Genomic DNA, 18,843 nt, shown 5'->3' with positions numbered 1-18,843 from the left:
CATTGCAGTGTCATAGGTTGCCGACCCCTAGCTGGTTTACAAGATCTCTTTATGAGTGTAAATGAGTGTAAATATTCGAGCGGTGGTGCGCAGATAAGCACAAGGTTCATTTTCAGTGTTCAGTAGCAGTCATACTATCATTTCTACAAGATTTGATAGATAAGGGGAAAGCATTCTCAACCATTAAGGTGTTTTTGGCTGCTATATCAGCATGTCATAGGCTTTGATGGAAACACAGTAGGGCATCATCCCTTATGGGGCTTTTCCACTGCACGGTACAGCTCAACTCGACTCTGCTCGCTTTTTGGGGGTTTTCCACTGTGGATAGTACCTGGTACCTCATAATTTTTTTAGTACCACCTCGGTCGAGGTTCCAAGCAAGCCGAGCCGATACTAAATGTGACGTCAAAACCCTGCAGATCACTGATTGGTCAGAGAGAATCGTCACTACCAGTGTCGCTGGATTTGCGACACGGGACATCAGCCCGCTAGTTTTAAAGTTAGCAACAGCGACAGCAATATCATTTGTTCACGCGACTTTCGAATTGTTAAAAGAAATGGCTGTGCGCAAAACCACGCCATGATCAATAAACGAGGTGCAGACGTTCCTCTCGTTAGCAACGAACGAAACGACACGAAACGAAAAAGTCTTTCAGGAAGTGTCTCAGCTGTTGGCCGCACACAGCTACCACCGGACCTATCAACAGTGTAGGGAAAAGTTAAAAAAAAAACGTAAAAGTGACTACAGAACCATCAAGGACCACAACAGCCAGAGTGGTTCAAAAAGAAGAAAGTGGAAGTGGTTCGACCAAATGGACGTTATCTATGGCGATAGACCGGCGAGCAATGGGAGGGAGAGTGCCCTGGACTTGGCGTTGTTGGAGTCCACGATGGAGGATGGTACGTTTTGTTACGTTAACTCTATATTCTGCTTGAAAGCTTCACTTTATTTAGTTGACCAGCTACAGGAAAGCTTGCTTCTAAAACAACCAGGCCGATTTAACTGTTAAACTTGTGTAAAATCACCATGCAGCAACTGCTTTATGCGGCACAATGAGCTAGTAGCTAACAGCTAGCGGTCGTGTTATTGTTTATGGTCAGTAATGTTTGTGTCGCGTTTAAGATGATGTCACGGCAGTAGAGGCGGCACAACTATGACGATCAGCCTATAATCCCACCCACATTGAGGCGGCACTAAACTGCAGTGGAAAAGCAAACTCAGAAAAGTAAAGCGAGCAGAGTCGAGTCGAGTCGAACCGTAACGTGCAGTGGAAAAGTGCCATGTGTCGCTTTATGAAAGTAACGTGTCTCACTCTCCCAGTCTCAAAACCGCTTTCTCCCTCATGGGACTTAGCTATGGTGCTTGAAATTATTTTGGAGTCTACATTTGAGCCACTGGACAAAGTTGATTTTAAAATATTGTTGTTCAAGACGGCACTATTGTTAGCGTTGGCTTCAGCTTAACGTGTTGAAATTCATGCACTCTCAGTAAATTCTGCGTGTATGCAATTTATGCCAGGGGACACAAGGGTTATAACATGTCCAAACCCTGCTTTTATGCCAAAAGTGATTTAGTCCATTGTTCCTCTTGAACTTAGGGCTTTTTGTCCGCCACTTTTTGCTTCATTGGAACAATGGTTGAATTCATTATGCCCGGTTCGTGTGCTGCGCATTTACAAAGAAAGGACTGAGAGGTTCAGGGAAAGTGATCAGATGTTTGTATCTTGGGGAAACCGATCACCAATCACCGATCTTTGGCATATTCCAGTAAGGGTTTTATGGCCCCAACTGGTTTATGTGCACATTCCACAAGGGAAATGTCTACATTGTGGGCTCTCTTTAAGGGGGTTACGATACAGGATGTTTGTGAAGCAGCAAGCTGGTCTGCATCACGCACATTTGCAAGGTTCTTTAAATTGGATGTTACTGCACAGATGTTAGCGCATGCTGTTCTGAGTGTAGGTTCTTGAGTCTGCCAGGACTCTTCCAGCCCTGGATTTAACATCATTATGGTTGGCAGAATGTTTCGATACAGGCTATCTGGCAATACGGTATTTAGGATATTCCGCAGTGAGACACGAAACTTATGCTTAAAAGAAAACTATAGGTTAATTGCATAACCCTGGTTCTCTGAAAGAATTAAGTGAGGTGTCTCACCAAATCATCCTACCTGTTGTGTGAAGCGAGTTAGAGGTGTGCTTGTTTTGAATAACAAAGTGACTCTGTGTCACTCCTTTTATACTGGGAAGTGGAGCCACTTCCAGACACGAGCGTCACGTTTGCCAGCCAATAAGGGCTGGCGTAATGTAATAGGGCTTCTGAGGAATACGTGTAAGGGGCGTATCCCACAGTGAGACAACTCACTTAATGCTGTTAGAGAACTGGGGTTACACAAGTAACTTGTAGGTTTAAAGGTGCACTAAGTAATTTTTTTTAATTTGTCATCTTGGACTTACACTGACATCTAGTGGCGTGGATGCAGCATCATTCAAACACAATAATTTTCAGTTACAGATGCCATTGTAGAAACTCACTATTCACAGTCAGCCATGATAAATTTAATCCATGAGTGAAAGTGTCCAATAAGAGAGCGGTTACTGGGATTAAGCGAGTAGTATTCGGCTGGTCATGTGATTATAACATGATAGCTCCCATGAGGGGACCCTCTCCATGTAGAATAAAACTGCTTTTTTAAGGTTTCTGATATGACTGGATTCCTCATCTCATGTGATTGGTCATGACTGTATACATATGTTTCAAAATTACAATTAATTTCTTGTGGCGTAAACATTTTTTATTCAGGAAAAAATTACATCTTTAATGAAGGTGGGTTGTAAAGGTTTAAAATTTTGTAATATTCTCTACTGTGTAATAATTTGTGGTGATTTTTATTTTAGTTAGTGTAGAGTGAAAATTAATTTTAGTTTACTTTGTTTTTTTCGGTTTAAATTTTTATTTAAAAATGTTTTTATTTCATTTTATTTTTAAGTTTTGTTAATGATAATAACACTGCTCCGATCAATATAATAGTACTGTATAATCAACACACTCTCACAGAGAAATCGTACAGATTCATACGAGTTGCTATTATATTGGTGTATAAAATCATACGAATTAGGTCGTACAAATTGGTATGAATTTTACAACTGCCAATCAAGTGACTGTCCCTCGTTTCCTTCTAAAACACAACAATTACTTTCTTTCATCATACAAAACATACTCTTTACATTTCAAATCATTCTTACAGACTCTACTCTATGGTTAGGCTTAGATACTGGGTTTGGGGAAGAGCATAAAATTAATAAGCATGTACACAACGTCTGACACGTGTAACTTTCACTCACTTCCGCATTACACACAGAGGTATTGGTGCGTCTAGAATTCTTACGAATTCCCAAGAACAAACTCGTACAATTTCATACGATTACATAATAATGTTATAGTACTTTTGTTCAAATTATCTGGCTGTTTGATCATAGTCTTCATTGTCAATGTCTTACATGCTTTTATAGATTGCACAGCAGCTATCAGAGTATGGGGTGCTGTTTCACAGAGTTGCCCGGGAAAGGAAGCCTGTTATTGGAGAGCTGATTTTGGGAATTTGTGCCAGAGGAATTCTGGTTTATGAAGTCAAGAGCAATTCTCGGATATTAAGCCACAGATTTCATTGGTCAGAGACGGACTGTCTCTCAACAAGTGTAAGTTCACAATTGTTATTTGTGTAGCTTACATTGTTTGATTTGGTTGAATACTTAATGATATCCAATAACATGCCATTTTAAAGTTGCTTAAAAATGTTTTTTGGGTGTAGTTTTTTTTTAATCATTTTGATCCTGTCACAGAGAAGAAAATTCACAATTGAATGCAGCCCGAGTGGGAAGAAGCACTCGTTTGTGACAGAGAGCTCAAAGATCGCACAATACCTGCTGAACCTCTGCTCAGCCCAGCACAAGTTTCATAGTGAGATGACCTCTCGTCAGCTAACCTACTGTTTAGCCTCAGGTGTGTGGAAGTATTCTCAAAATATTTCTGTATACAGAGCCTAATTTTTTACAGTATATCTATTGTTTAAAATATATTGTTCATTGTTAGTTGCATTAACTATGTTAACGAATGGAACCTTATTATAAAGTGTTAGTGCTTTGTGAATAAGCTGAATTTCTTGGAGTTAATTAATTCTATTATCTTTTGTCCTAGATGACAACATAGCAAAATATTCGTTAATATACCGTGCTCGACACGAACAGATGAAGAGGCTGTCATGCTCTGAGATTGTGCTCAATAATGTTGGTTTGAATGCATTACCAAATGACTTAATGAGCAAGTCCTGTGATGACCTGTCAGCAAAGATCGGTGTTCGGATACGACAGCAGAATGAAATAAATTACATTCCTGAACCAAGAGCTCTGAGTGAACTGAAAGACCAGAGCCAAAGCTGCAGGTACTTTAAAGGACTCTGCTCTGCACATCATTGAAATCACAATGGAAATATATATATATATATACACTGCTGGTCATACGTTTTGGAACACTTGACTGAAATGTTTCTCTTGATCTTAAAAACCTTTTGATCTGAAGGCGTATGCTTAAATGTTTGAAATTAGTTTTGTAGACAAACATATAATTGTACCACCATATTAATTTATTTCACTATAAAACTAAAATTTAATAAATAAAATTGTTTTTTTGAAATTGATGACTTGGACCAAATAATAAAGAAAAGCAGCAAATAAGTGCCCAACATAGATGGGAACTCCTTCAATACTGTTTAAAAATCATCCCAGGAAGTTGGTTGAGAAAATGTCAAGAGTACATGTCTGCAAATTCTAGGCAAAGGGTGACTACTATGAAGATGCTAAAATATAACACAGTTTTGATTTATTTTGGATTTTTTTTAGTCACAGCATAATTCCCATAGTTCCATTTATGTATTCCATAGTTTTGATGACTTGACTATTATTCTAAAATGTGAAAAAAAAATAAAAATAATAATTGTAATAATTATAATAAAGAATGAGTAAGTGTTTCAAAACTTTTGACCGGTAGTGTATGTGTATATATATACACACACACACACACACACACAGTACTGTGCAAAAGTTTTAGGCACTTGTGAAAAATGTTGCATAGTGGGGATGTCTTCAAAAATAGTTCATAAATAGTTTTCATTGTTCAATTAATGTCATGCAAAGTCCAGTAAACATAAAAAAACAATATTTGGTGTGACCACCTTTGCTTTAAAAACAACACAAATTCTCCTAGGTACACCTGGACACAGTTTTTCTTTGTTGTTGGCAAATAGGATGTTCCAAGCTTCTTGGAGAATTTGCCACAGATCTTCTATCTGTTTAGGCTGTCTCAATTGCTTCTGTCTCTTCATGTAATCCCAGACTGACTCGATGTTCAGTTGGGGGCTCTCTGGGGGCCATGCCATTTGTTGCAGGGCTCCCTGTTCTTCTATTCTATTTATTTGCAAAAGGAATGTTTAGGAGTCTAAAATGTATATTTCCTATTTACACACTAAAGCTGAAGATATACAGTAAATAACCATCTTAAGACAAATGTTTTTGTGAAACAACTTATGTGCCTAAGACTTTTGCACATACAGTATATATATATATATATATACAGGTGCATCTCAATAAATTAGAATGTCGTGGAAAAGTTAATTTATTTCAGTAATTCAACTCAAATTGTGAAACTTGTGTATTAAAATAAATTCAGTGCACACAGACTGAAGTAGTTTAAGTCTTTGGTTCTTTTAACTGTGATGATTTTGGCTCACATTTAACAAAAACCCACCAATTCACTATCTCAAAAAATTAGAATACATCATAAGACCAATAAAAAAAACATTTTTAGTGAATTGTTGGCCTTCTGGAAAGTATGTTCATTTACTGTATATGTACTCAATACTTGGTAGGGGCTCCTTTTGCTTTAATTACTGCCTCAATTCGGCGTCGCATGGAGGTGATCAGTTTGTGGCACTGCTGAGGTGGTATGGAAGCCCAGGTTTCTTTGACAGTGGCCTTCAGCTCATCTGCATTTTTTGGTCTCTTGTTTCTCATTTTCCTCTTGACAATACCCCATAGATTCTCTATGGGGTTCAGGTCTGGTGAGTTTGCTGGCCAGTCAAGCACACCAACACCATGGTCATTTAACCAACTTTTGGTGCTTTTGGCAGTGTGGGCAGGTGCCAAATCCTGCTGGAAAATGAAATCAGCATCTTTAAAATGCTGGTCAGCAGAAGGAAGCATGAAGTGCTCCAAAATTTCTTGGTAAACGGGTGCAGTGACTTTGGTTTTCAAAAAACACAATGGACCAACACCAGCAGATGACATTGCACCCCAAATCATCACAGACTGTGGAAACTTAACACTGGACTTCAAGCAACTTGGGCTATGAGCTTCTCCACCCTTCCTTCAGACTCTAGGACCTTGGTTTCCAAATGAAATACAAAACTTGCTCTCATCTGAAAAGAGGACTTTTGAACACTGGGCAACAGTCCAGTTCTTCTTCTCCTTAGCCCAGGTAAGATGCCTCTGACGTTGTCTGTGGTTCAGAAGCGGCTTAACAAGAGGAATACGACAACTGTAGCCAAATTCCTTGACATGTCTGTGTGTGGTGGCTCTTGATGCCTTGACCCCAGCCTCAGTCCATTCCTTGTGAAGTTCACCCAAATTCTTGAATCGATTTTGCTTGACAGTCATAAGGCTGCAGTTCTCTCGGTTGGTTGTGCATCTTTTTCTTCCACACTTTTTCCTTCCACTCAACTTTCTGTTAACATGCTTGGATACAGCACTCTGTGAACAGCCAGCTTCTTTGGCAATGAATGTTTGTGGCTTACCCTCCTTGTGAAGGGTGTCAATGATTGTCTTCTGGACAACTGTCAGATCAGCAGTCTTCCCCATGATTGTGTAGCCTAGTGAACCAAACTGAGAGACCATTTTGAAGGCTCAGGAAACCTTTGCAGGTGTTTTGAGTTGATTAGCTGATTGGCATGTCACCATATTCTAATTTTTTGAGATAGTGAATTGGTGGGTTTTTGTTAAATGTGAGCCAAAATCATCACAATTAAAAGAACCAAAGACTTAAACTACTTCAGTCTGTGTGCATTGAATTTATGTAATACACAAGTTTCACAATTTGAGTTGAATTACTGAAATAAATGAACTTTTCCACGACATTCTAATTTATTGAGATGCACCTGTATATATATATATATATATACAGTTGAAGTCAGACATTTACATACAACTTAGCCAAATATATTTAAACTTTCACAATTGCTGACATTTAATCGTAGAAAAATTCCCTATCTTAGGTCAGTTAGGATCACTACTTTGTTTTAAGAATGTGAAATGTCAGAATAATAGTAGAGAGAATGATTTATTTCAGCTTTTATTTCTTTTATCACATTCCTAGTGGGTCAGAAGTTTACATACACTTTTTAGTATTTGGTAGCATTGCCTTTAAATTGTTTAACTTGGGTCAAATGTTTTGGGTAGCCTTCCCAAGCTTCTCACAATAAGTTGCTGGAATTTTGGCCATTCCTCCAGACAGAACTGGTGTATCGGAGTCAGATATGTAGGCCTCCTTGCTCGCACATATTTTTTCAGTTCTGCCCACAAATTCTCTGATTGAGGTCAGGGCTTTGTGATGACTACTGCAATACCTTGACTTTGTTGTCCTTAAGCCATTTTGCCACAATTTTGGAGGTATGCTTGGGGTCATTGTCCATTTGGAAGACCCATTTGTGACCGAGCTTTAACTTCCTGGCTGATGTCTTGAGATGTTGCTTCAATATATCCACATACTTTTCCTTCCTCATGATGCTATCTATTTTGTGAAGTGCACCTCTCCCTCCTGAGGCAAAGCACCCCCACAACATGATGCTGCCGCCCCATGCTTCACGATTGGGATGGTGTTCTTTGGCTTCGCCTCACCCTTTTTCCTCCAAAAATAACAATGGTCATTATGGCCAAACAGTTCAGTTTATATTTCATTAGACCAGAGGACATTTCTTCAGAAAGTAAGATCTTTGTCCCCATGTGCACTTGCAAACTGTAGTCTGGCTTTTTTTGTGGCGGTTTTGGAGCAGTGGCTTCTTCCTTGCTAAGCAGGGAATCCTTTCAGGTTATATCGATATAGGACTCGTTTTACTGTGGATATAAATACTTGTCTACCTGTTTCCTCCAGCATCTTCACAGGGTCCTTTGCTGTAGTTCTGGGATTGATTTGCACTTTTCGCACCAAACTATGTTCATCTCTAGGAGACAGAATGCGTCTCCTTCCTGAGCGGTATGATGGCTGTGTGGTCCCATGGTGTTTATAGCTGCGTACTATTGTTTGTACAGATGAACGTGGTACCTTCAGGTGTTTGGAAATTGCTCCCAAGGATGAACCAGATTTGTGGAGGTCCACATTTGTTTTTCTGAAGTCTTGGCTGATTTCTTTTGATTTTCCCATGATGTCAAGCAAAGAGGCACTGAATTTGAAGGTAGGCCTTAAAATACATTCACAGGTACACCTCCAATTCAGTACACCGCCTATCAGAAGCTAACTGGCTCATTTGTCTAAAGGCTTGACATCATTTTCTGGAATTTTCCAAGCTGCTTAAAGGCACAGTTAACTTAGTGTATGTAAACTTCTGACCCACTGGAATTGTGATATAGTCAATTAAAAGTGAAACAATCTGTCTGTAAACAACTGCTGGAAAAATGACCCATGTCATGCACAAAGTAGATGTCCTAAATTACTTGCCAAAACTATAGTTTGCTAATATTAAATCAATGGAGTGGTTAAAAAATGAGTTTTAATGACTTCAACCTAAGTGTACGTAAACCTATGACTGATATATAGATATATATATATATATATATATATATATATATATATAGATATAGATATAGATATAGATATAGATATAGATATATAGATATATAGATATAGATATATATAGATATATAGATATAGATATATATAAAATAAAGGCCCTTCGTGTTGATCTTGTCTCTCTGCAGCCCACTGGAAACTTTCAGTCCTCCAATTTACCGGATAATGTCCAATGTCTCTTTGCAAAAGCAGGACTCAGAAGTTCATTCCACTACATCATCAATAAGAGGTAAAGGTGTTGAATTTTAACTGATTCTAAACAACATTTGTCAATATCTGTGAGTACTTGATAACATTATTATTATTTTTTATTTTTTTTTTGCAGACACTCCCACAAGAACAACCCCGGAAAGAGAAATAATTTGTGTTTCTCTGAAGAAAGATCCCAAGCTTGGCTTTGGTGAGTAAAAATGAGTTTCAAATATAAAAGCAGCATGTATGCATCTTTTGTATAGCATTAAAGGGATAGTTCAACAAAAATGAAATTTATACAGGTTTGGACCAACATCCGTAATTGATGACAGAAGTTGTATTTTTGGCTTAGCTATTCCTTTTAATCATTTGTTAATATCCATGTATATCACTGTTGTTGTTCAGGTTTTGTAATAGTTGGGGAGGACAACACAGGAAAGTTAGACCTTGGCATTTTCATTGCATCCATTGTTCCCAACGGGCCAGCTGAAAAGGATGGCAGAATCAGACCAGGTACAATACTGACTGTCTTCCCCCTTTTATTACCAAATAAAAAAAGAAAAAGACTTTCAGCTTTTCTCCTTTATGTTTAGGTGGTCGGTTGATCTCTCTGAATAAGATCAGTCTAGAAGGCGTGACGTTTAATACAGCTGCTGCCATCCTGCAGAACAGTCCAGATGAAGTGGAGCTCATAGTTTCTCAACCCAAACGTGCGTTTTGATCATTAGATGTATTGTATATTGTATCATGTAATTCCACGTTGTTTAAATGCTCTGTCTCCATGCATTTACCACCCCAATTCCGAAAAAGTTGGGACAGTATGAAAAATGCTAATAAAAACAAAAATGAGTGATTTGTAAATTATATTCACCCTTTGCTGTATTGAAAGCACTACAACTACACATTATATGATGTTTTTCCGTGTGAATTTCACAATTTTTTGAAAATGTACAGTAATTTCAAATCAGATGATTGCAACACGCTCCAAAAAAGTTGAGACAGGGGCAATTTAAGACTAATAACAATTTGACGAGTTGAAATTAAAAGGTGATGTGAAACAGGAGATGTTAAACAGGTGAGGCAATCGTGTCATAGTGTATAGGGAGCCTCCAAAAACAGCCTAGTCCTTCAAGAGCAAGGATCGTTCAAGACTTGTCAATTTGCCAACAGATGCTTCAGCAAATAATCCAGCACTTTGAGAACAATGTTCCCCAAAGACAAATTGGAAGGATTTTGGGCATTTCACCCTCTACAGTGCATAATATATTTAAAAGATTCAAGGAATCTGGTCAAATCTCAGTGCGTATAGGCAAGACAAAAACCACTTCTGAATGCACGTGATCTCTGATCCCTCAGACATCATTGTCTTAAAAAAACATTATTCATCTGTAATGGATATCATGAACATGGGTTTGGGATTACTTTAGTAAACCTTTGTTTGTCAACACCATTCTCAGCTGCATCCACAGATGCAAGTTAAGACTTTATTATGCAAAGCAGAAGCCATACATCAACACTGTCCAGAAGCGCTGCCGAATTCTCTGGGCTCGGTCTCATCTTAGATGGAAAGTAGAACAGTGGAACTGTGTTTTTTGGTCCGCAGAGTCCAAACTCAAAAAGTTTTTGAAAAACACAGCTGTCGTATTATCCGGGCCAAAGAGGAAAAGGACCATTAAAGTTGTTATCAGCGTCAGGTCCAAAAGCCAGTGTCTGTATGGGCCAGGGGTGCCCACTGCCCATGGCATGGGTAACTCACACATCTATGAGGGCACCATGAATGCAGACAGATATGTAAAAATTTTGGAGCAACATATACTGCCATCCAGCACCGTCTTTTCCAGGAATGTCCCTGCATTTTCCAGAAGGACAACTTCATACACATATTGCCCAGATTTCAAATGCATGGCTGTGTGAGCAGATAGTGTGGGATTGGCCTGCCTGCAGTCCTAACATGTCTCCAATTGAGAATGTTATGAAGCACAACATATGGCAACGAAGACCCCGTACAATTGTGTAGCTAAAGACCTACATAATGGATGAATTGGGGAAAATTCCACTTTTTAAACTTAACAAATTTGTGTCTTTAGTGCCTAAATGCTTTGTAGTGCTTTCAATATAGCAAAGGGTGAATATCATTTACAAATCACTCCTTTTTGTTTTTATTAGCATTTTTCATACTGTCCCAGCTTTTTCGGAATTGGGGTTGCACTTAAAGGTGAAGTGGGTAATTATTTTAATGTTAAAATACTTTCTCCTATCCCAGTTTAATATGCAGAGACTATAAGCCATTCGTAGGTTGATTACCACAAAAAATATAAACATTGTAGCTCTGTGGTGCTATCAAGGCTTTGCTCTGTTTGTTTGAGAATCCCAACTAGCCATACACAGCAACATTGACTCAACCAATGAGTTTGGGGCAGGACTACCTTTAGGGGAGTGTTTGGGAAACCTGTTTGAAAACACTGCTTATTTTTGTAGCTTCCTTTTGTGAAACTAGTGCTGCAAAAATTACACACCTTTCAAAATAAGAAAACTGACAAAGCCAACAACTGCTAGATAAAATTATTATTATTTTTATTTTTTTCTCTCTGAGTAGAGGATCTTCGGGACAGTAAGACCTCCCTGGCTACATGTAATCTAGGGATGATGCTGGAAAGAGGCTTTGACTCCCAAAGCACACTTAATGCAGAGTACAGGCCTGTCATGGAGGAACTGGAGGAGACCCTCTCTAATATCATGGCTCCTAAAATGGGGAAAAAGCTGTACATACCAGTGGTGCGGATTCTGGATATTAAGGTGTGACTTACTGCACTGTATAGTGTCCAGATTTATTGGGAAATGTCTCACATGAGTCAAAAATAATTACAAATATTTTTCTCATGCTGTGAAGGATGGGCTCTCCAATACCACCTCCAGCTTCAGCCTGAAGCCAGGTGAAGTGATCTACATGGAGCTTGGAAAGATCAACGGTAGCTTGGGAATCAGTGTTGCTGTGAGTGTCAACTACTCTGTATAGTGCTCATTTCTGTGAATCTTCAAACATGGATGAATGAATCAAGAGTGACTGTTATTACTGTTATTTTCAGGGAGGAATCAACACTAATGTACGGCATGGTGGAATCTACATAAAAAACTTGATACCAGGAGGAGCAGCAGATCAAGATGGAAGAATACAGATCGGTAAAGCCAATTAAAATACATTATTAATGTTCTGCATTCAAAATATTGTGTTATCCGCTCTTTCTCCTATAATACCAATTTAAAGATAAAATGTTTGTGTGTGCTGTATAAGTATACCCTGCTGGGGGGGTGCTTTAAACCAGGCTAAGATAATTTGCTGGTTGGTATAATCAGGTTTAGCTGGTCTCCCAGCTTGGCCAAATGTTGCCTAGCAGATTTAGCTGGTCGGCCAGCTGGTCATCCAGCATAACCAGCTGAGAAATGCTGTAAAACAGATCAGCCTGACCTGGCATGTATAGCAGCTAACTTAACTAAGACCAGCAAACAAAGTTAGGCTGGTTTAAGCTTTTTCTATTTCAGCAGGATAGTTGAGAATCTTTAGTGTAATCTATGAGTATTTGTCATTTCCTTGACAATATACAAATATGACTCCAGTGTTCTTGACATAAGATGTGTTGCTGACATGCTAATGAGCATGAATATGCAACCTCCTGACCAGCTGTGACGCATGATTGGTGTTGACAGCTCGACAATGTCTTGTGCGTGTGACAGGTGACAGGCTGCTGGAGGTAGATGGCTGTAACCTGCGTGGTGTCACCCACAGGCAAGCGGTCGAGTGCCTGAAGAGGACAGGAGAGGTACCCTCACAATCATTTAAGTAGTAATTGCCCTATGGAAATACTCGATTTGAATTATGTCATCTTTGCTCAGGGCAGTTCTGGGCATGGAAGTTTTTGAACCAATCACCAGAATCATAAAATGATGTCATGAAAATGCTGATTGGCTGGTGGCAACACAAGCCCAAGCCCTTCACTAGCGACTTTTCTGAGCTGTGACATCATAAGCAGCAGACAGGGAAAAATATTAAGAAGTCAATTTCATGGTAATGAAATATGATATATTTGAGATTTAAATTATTATTATTATTATTTCGTCAGAATTTAGGGTTACTGTTGAATGGTCGTCAATGGAAAAAGATGCTTTTTGCCCAAAGAATGGTGTAGTTATCTACCAGCAGGGGCTGACTGGACAATGCTAACCAATCAAACAAGACATAATCCACCAGTTTATGAAATCAGACCACTTGCATTGAGTTTTGTACTGTGTTTCTGCAGTTAAAGAGCAGTAATTTTCATTGAATCTTCACTGACACCTTGAGAAGTAACTGCCATGTGAACTCTAGCACAAGGTCACAATATGTCTGAAGGGTCTTTGACCCTCTCACCAACATGTCAGTTGCTTTAGGACAGCAGCACCAGCAGCCCTTGTGTCTTAGAGGTTCTCAGACAGCAGTGAGATCTGAAGTGACACAGGGTATAGAAAGCATATGTGTTGGTCATTATTTTTGATTGGGCTAATAAGATTTTCTGGTGAATGACGCTAAGCTGTGCGTGGTCGTACTGACACACTATGACACTTAAGCTGACCAATCTCCACCCCTACACACTGGTTAGATAATGCACCTTGAGTCAAGCAGTATGATGACGTGATTATGTTTATTAGGATTGTACATGACTGTCCCAAACTGAACTCCCAAAAACTAGTTCCTTTTTCAACGCCTTTGTCTTTAATCATGTACAATTGTTCACAAACTGTCTCCTGAATCAGATTGAAATTGTGTTAACCTCTGAAAAGTAAAGAAATGTGCTTCACCACACTGCAAAAAAACACAGTATTTACTCATTTACTTGAGAAGCAGAAAGAAAAAAAAAACCCATTGGCTAATTATTTTATCTTGTTTAAAGTGTTCACTAAATGTTGTAAGAATTATGCTTAAAAAAACAAAAAACAAATGGAATTGAAAATTTTTATACATTCCAAAAACAAGTCTTGCAACTTACAATTTTGCTTCACAAGAAAATGTATCTTGTTTTGAGGATGTTTACACATTTTTTCTGGAAAACAAGACAAAAATGGCTTGAATGGCTTGTGACAGGATGCTGCGCTATTTCAGGTGGTGAGCCTGGTTCTGGAGAGAGAACCTCCGGTGGTGTTGGACACATCAAGTGCCTCATCTACACTGGAGAGACAGAGATCTTTTTCACCCCTCAGTGTGCAGAGTGCCCCCACCCTCCTAAGGAGAGATGTGGCCATGGAAACGCCCTTGTCTGTCAGGGCCAAGGACTTCAGCTTTGTGTCAGATGGTGAGACGGGGCTAAGAGAGGGGAAGAGCACTCTGCCAAACATTTCAACTGAATCTGACAGCGACACTGTGCTAGCTGCCAGACCCACAAACTCAAAGATCAAGCCAAATATAGAACATGTCCAAAGGAGCACTGTTTTTTATATTTACATTCAAATGTTATAGTTGCATTTTTGCTTGCCATATGTTTCACATCAATTCTGACAGTTTCAGTTACTTTTATATAAAAATATAAATCGGGACTGTAACATCATAAACAAAATCATCAAACAGTATGTCATAAATGGGCATGAGCACATGATATTTAAGTCGTTATTATTGTAACCAATGTAGATATACCGGATATTGACTATAATGTCTGAACAAATGGATCAAATTTAATCTCTTGAAAAAAAAAAGAAAAACCCCCATTGTGGACAGTCCTAAAGAATGAATTTGAAAAACAAATGGATTTATTTGCAGTGTAAAGAAGCTTTAGTTTCATTTAAAGGGATAGTTCACCTAAAATGATAATTATGTCATCATTGCCTCATGTTGTAACAAACCCATATGACTTTCTTCCGTGGAACACAGATGATGTTCGGTAGAATGTTAGCCTCAGTCACCATTCTCTTTCATTGTATGGAGAAAATATGCAGTGAAAATGAATGGTGACTAATATTCTGTTTATTATCTCCTTTTGTGTTCCAAGGGGGAAAAAATGATACAGGTTTGGAACAGCCTGTAACTATACAAGATTGTACATATAAAAATAAAAAAAATACATTGAATATGTACACATTGTAAGCAACAAATTAAAAATGTCCTGTGCTTTCTGTGTGACAGAGAACACCATGGAGGTGACTGTACAGAAGAATGAAAGTGGCCTGGGGTTCAATTTCCTCATATCTGAGCCAAGTCCTGATGAGGGCAGCATGGTGCATATTAAGAGCCTCTCTTCTGCTCAGCCTGCATGGGACTCTGGGCTTCTAAAGGAGGGAGACATAATCATTTCTGTCAATGGAGAATCTGTTAGAGGCCTCTCCTATGAGGTAATGGATATATTTATCCAGCATTCCAGGACTGAACACATCAATAAAGTGTGAGACAATAAATCTCAAAGATGTAGTGGGAAGATGATGAGCAAAATATATTTGTATATGTATATTTTAACTAGTGTGTGGCATGGTGTAGTTTTTCTCTGATTGATAATCTTATGTTGTATATGTGTGGCCAAGGAACACAACTAGAATGTTTTTTAAAAACTTGCCCTTCTACGTCACAGTTAATATGCAGAAATTAGCCCTTTGTGCTTTATTCATATTGAATTAAAAAACTACAAGATATTAATGCATCATTAGGTTTTGGTCATGATGTTTATTTTTCTTGATTATTCAAAGACATAATATCTTACCGAGTATAGTTAATATTTTAGTTCAAAGGTGTCGTTAAGAGGCTGTCAACGCTTCATGACAAACATTTATTTCTGTTACCACAGGAAGTTCTACATCTCCTCCAGAAATCTCCATCTGAGGTCAGGCTGTCAATTTGCAGACCATCACAGGATGAATGTCCAGATATTGAGACCTCACTGGTATACCCTTCTGCACTGTCCTTTTATAACTGAAAATTTTAAATATTCATGAAATCAAAATTAAACTTGTGTGGGTTTTAATCCTTTAGTTGTGTGACAATCTCTATAGGACTGTACTCCTAAAAGTTGAACAAGTAAACTTTTAGCAAATATACATATTTACAATTTTACAATTTATAGTCTTTCTCTTCAGGGAAAATAGACAAAAAATATTGTTGACACATATTGTATAGAGAGGCATATGGAAAGTATATAGAATGTTTTGTCGAATAAAATGCTACTTAATAAAATGCTGTTTCAATAGGAAATACGTCAACACAGGAAAGAAAATTGTGTTCACAAAGCCATTTCTTTGGGTCTTTAAGAACACACATTTTTGGGAGAAATATTCAGAATCATTTTTGAAATTGGGGTTGTGTTGTATTGTTTCATGTTCAAATGGAAAAGTATGATTTTAATAACTACAGTTATAACTGAGCTCTTTCCCAAACTTACATCCCTCTCTTTTACAGGGTCTTTCCACACTTCCAACCCGTGAACTGAGATCCAAGTCTCTAGACCTGCAAGTAAGGTCTGTCACTCCAGACTTCAAAGATTTCCTTAAGAAGAGGGCAATGGAGATGGGTCTAGAGAAAGAAGGTCCCATGGAGAAAACCCAGGAGATCCCCGTGACCCAACAGAGCCAAGACAGGGAACTGGTGGATGAGACTACATCAAGCCCTTCGTCTTCACCTTCACTTCCATCCTCCATTGAAGCTGAGCAACCAAAACTTCATGCCATGGTGGAGGAGGAGCATAAGAACAAAGCCCCACCCCCAACTCCATGCACTCTTAAAGTGACAACTGCCAACACCACACCAAGTCCAGAAGCCCCTGATGCAGCAATTACAAGCCATAAGCAAGAGTCAAAAGATGATACCATCTCAAGAAGCAACCATAGCTCAGTTTATACCAGGTAAAAGCCTGCAGGTTATTTTTAGTGCTTGTATGATACAGATGCAACAAAAAAGTGAATTACCTTTTGTTTCTTTGATTGGGTGTTTTTTTTTTTTTTTTTTTTAAGATACAGTGACCCCCAAAACTATTTGGACAGTTAAATGTGAAGTGTGAAACTTTTTCTGTGTTAAAATACTTTCTTCTATCCCAGCTTAAAGGAATATTCCAGGTTCAATACAAGTTAAGCTCAATTGACAGCATCTGTTGCATAATATTGATTACCACTCAAATTAATTTTGACTTGTCCCTCCTTTTCTTTAAAAAAATAAAAAAATCTGGGTTACAGTGAGGCCCTTACAATGGAAGTGAATGGGGCCAATCCGTATATGTTAAAATACTCACTATTTCAAAAGTATAGTTACAAGACATAAACAATATGTGTGTTAACGTGATTTTAGTGTGATCAAATCGCTTACTAACCTTTTCTGTGTAAAGTTATAGCCATTTTTACAACTTCGTTACCATGACGATGTAATTTCAACAAACCCTGAAATGACTGTAAAAATGATGATTTAAGCAAATTTGCAGCTCAAATAAGACACAAGTTTTAACAGAGGAATTAATGTTAGTGGTTTTATAAAATTATAAGCTTCACATTTCTGTCTTCAAACCGTCCAAAAATTGGCCCCATTCATTTCTATTTTAAGTGCCTCACTGTAACCTCGATTTTGTTTTTATTTTTAATTTTTTAAAGAAAAGGACAGACGGGTCAAAATAAATTTTTGTGGTAATCAACACTGTGCTTAACTTGTATTGAACCCGGAATATTCCTTTAATATGCAGAGACAACTGCAATGAGACAACGAAAGTAGGCCTTTCATAGTTTAATTTTCTCGAAAACTGTAAACACTGTTTCTGTGGCGCTATAAAAATTCCTCTGTTTGCTTTGAGTGGCCCATCCAATCCGACACATCAACACTGACTCAACCAATGGCGTGAGTTTGAGGCAGGACTATCTTTTTGTTCAATTAACAGCAGAAAGGGGAAGTATTCGGAAAGATGTTTGAAAGCAATGTTTATTTTTGCAATTCCATTGGGTGCCGCTAGTGGTGCTGAAATTAATTTAGCTTTAAGTCACATATAAAATTTTATTTCATTGCATTTGTAAACAAAATTTATAACCAAATGGCATCTGCAAACCAAAGATGCATGAATAAATTCTCTTTGGTTTGATATTTTGTTACCTAATGCACCGACATGCATGCATTTTTAAATGTGACTTAAGTTTACAAATAATTTTTGAGGCCACTGTATATTCTGTGTGATATGACCAATAAAAAGGTTGATAAGATCCTAAAATTAAATTTAAAATGAACTAAAATCAGTTGAGATTTAGTAGAGCCAGACAAAATTTCACTTCTTGTTATCTGTCATTCCAGTGAATGCATGAATGAGAGCGCTTCAGTTTTCACAGCTAATGGGCTGACTGTCATAGCTGATGAAGAATACTTGACCATCGCCGCCACGGCACCCTGTAGCTGCAGCACTGCTGTCTCCAGTAATCTGCCTCCTCCGACACACCTTTCTCAATCAATGTTAAGCACACCTCCACCCTACCATGAAGTTCCTCAGTCAGCATCCCCACCAGAACCTCTGCCTCTTGCCCAGTCCACTGCCCCTTCAACCAGCAACAATGGCTGGGACGATGAAGATGAGGAGGACGACGAAGATCCCCAAAAGGTGAAGTCTATGTAGATAGGCCCAGACAAGCTTAGACCTGTATAAATGTCCAGGCTGGTTTATGATGGCTTGGTGCTGGTCTAGCTGGTGTACCAGTGCAATCACTGTTCACAAGCAAAACTTATTTGGTGAATCTTGTAGAAGCTATCCACCTTTTTCCTGAACGTGGAAATGTTCCACGGTT

The 18,843-nt window shown here is 38.4% G+C and overlaps 1 protein-coding gene across 1 annotated transcript in view; it reads left to right on the top strand.

Moving 5' to 3' along the window:
* ptpn20 (protein tyrosine phosphatase non-receptor type 20) overlaps positions 1 to 18,843 on the top strand; it is a 60,891-nt gene that overhangs the window by 12,665 nt on the left and 29,383 nt on the right. Inside the window, exons 14-29 of the mRNA XM_051648714.1 lie at positions 3,513 to 3,698; positions 3,843 to 4,002; positions 4,198 to 4,441; positions 9,024 to 9,124; positions 9,221 to 9,295; positions 9,493 to 9,600; positions 9,681 to 9,797; positions 11,684 to 11,883; positions 11,978 to 12,079; positions 12,174 to 12,267; positions 12,820 to 12,905; positions 14,222 to 14,411; positions 15,236 to 15,441; positions 15,888 to 15,983; positions 16,496 to 16,938; positions 18,359 to 18,659. Coding sequence (XP_051504674.1) covers positions 3,513 to 3,698; positions 3,843 to 4,002; positions 4,198 to 4,441; positions 9,024 to 9,124; positions 9,221 to 9,295; positions 9,493 to 9,600; positions 9,681 to 9,797; positions 11,684 to 11,883; positions 11,978 to 12,079; positions 12,174 to 12,267; positions 12,820 to 12,905; positions 14,222 to 14,411; positions 15,236 to 15,441; positions 15,888 to 15,983; positions 16,496 to 16,938; positions 18,359 to 18,659 — 2,709 coding nt within the window. The remainder of the gene's footprint in view (positions 1 to 3,512; positions 3,699 to 3,842; positions 4,003 to 4,197; positions 4,442 to 9,023; positions 9,125 to 9,220; positions 9,296 to 9,492; positions 9,601 to 9,680; positions 9,798 to 11,683; positions 11,884 to 11,977; positions 12,080 to 12,173; positions 12,268 to 12,819; positions 12,906 to 14,221; positions 14,412 to 15,235; positions 15,442 to 15,887; positions 15,984 to 16,495; positions 16,939 to 18,358; positions 18,660 to 18,843) is intronic.

The sequence above is a fragment of the Myxocyprinus asiaticus genome, chromosome 21, assembly GCF_019703515.2.
Source record: "Myxocyprinus asiaticus isolate MX2 ecotype Aquarium Trade chromosome 21, UBuf_Myxa_2, whole genome shotgun sequence".
NCBI classification, from domain to species: domain Eukaryota; kingdom Metazoa; phylum Chordata; class Actinopteri; order Cypriniformes; family Catostomidae; genus Myxocyprinus; species Myxocyprinus asiaticus.
This window is presented reverse-complemented; position numbering and strand designations above follow the sequence as displayed.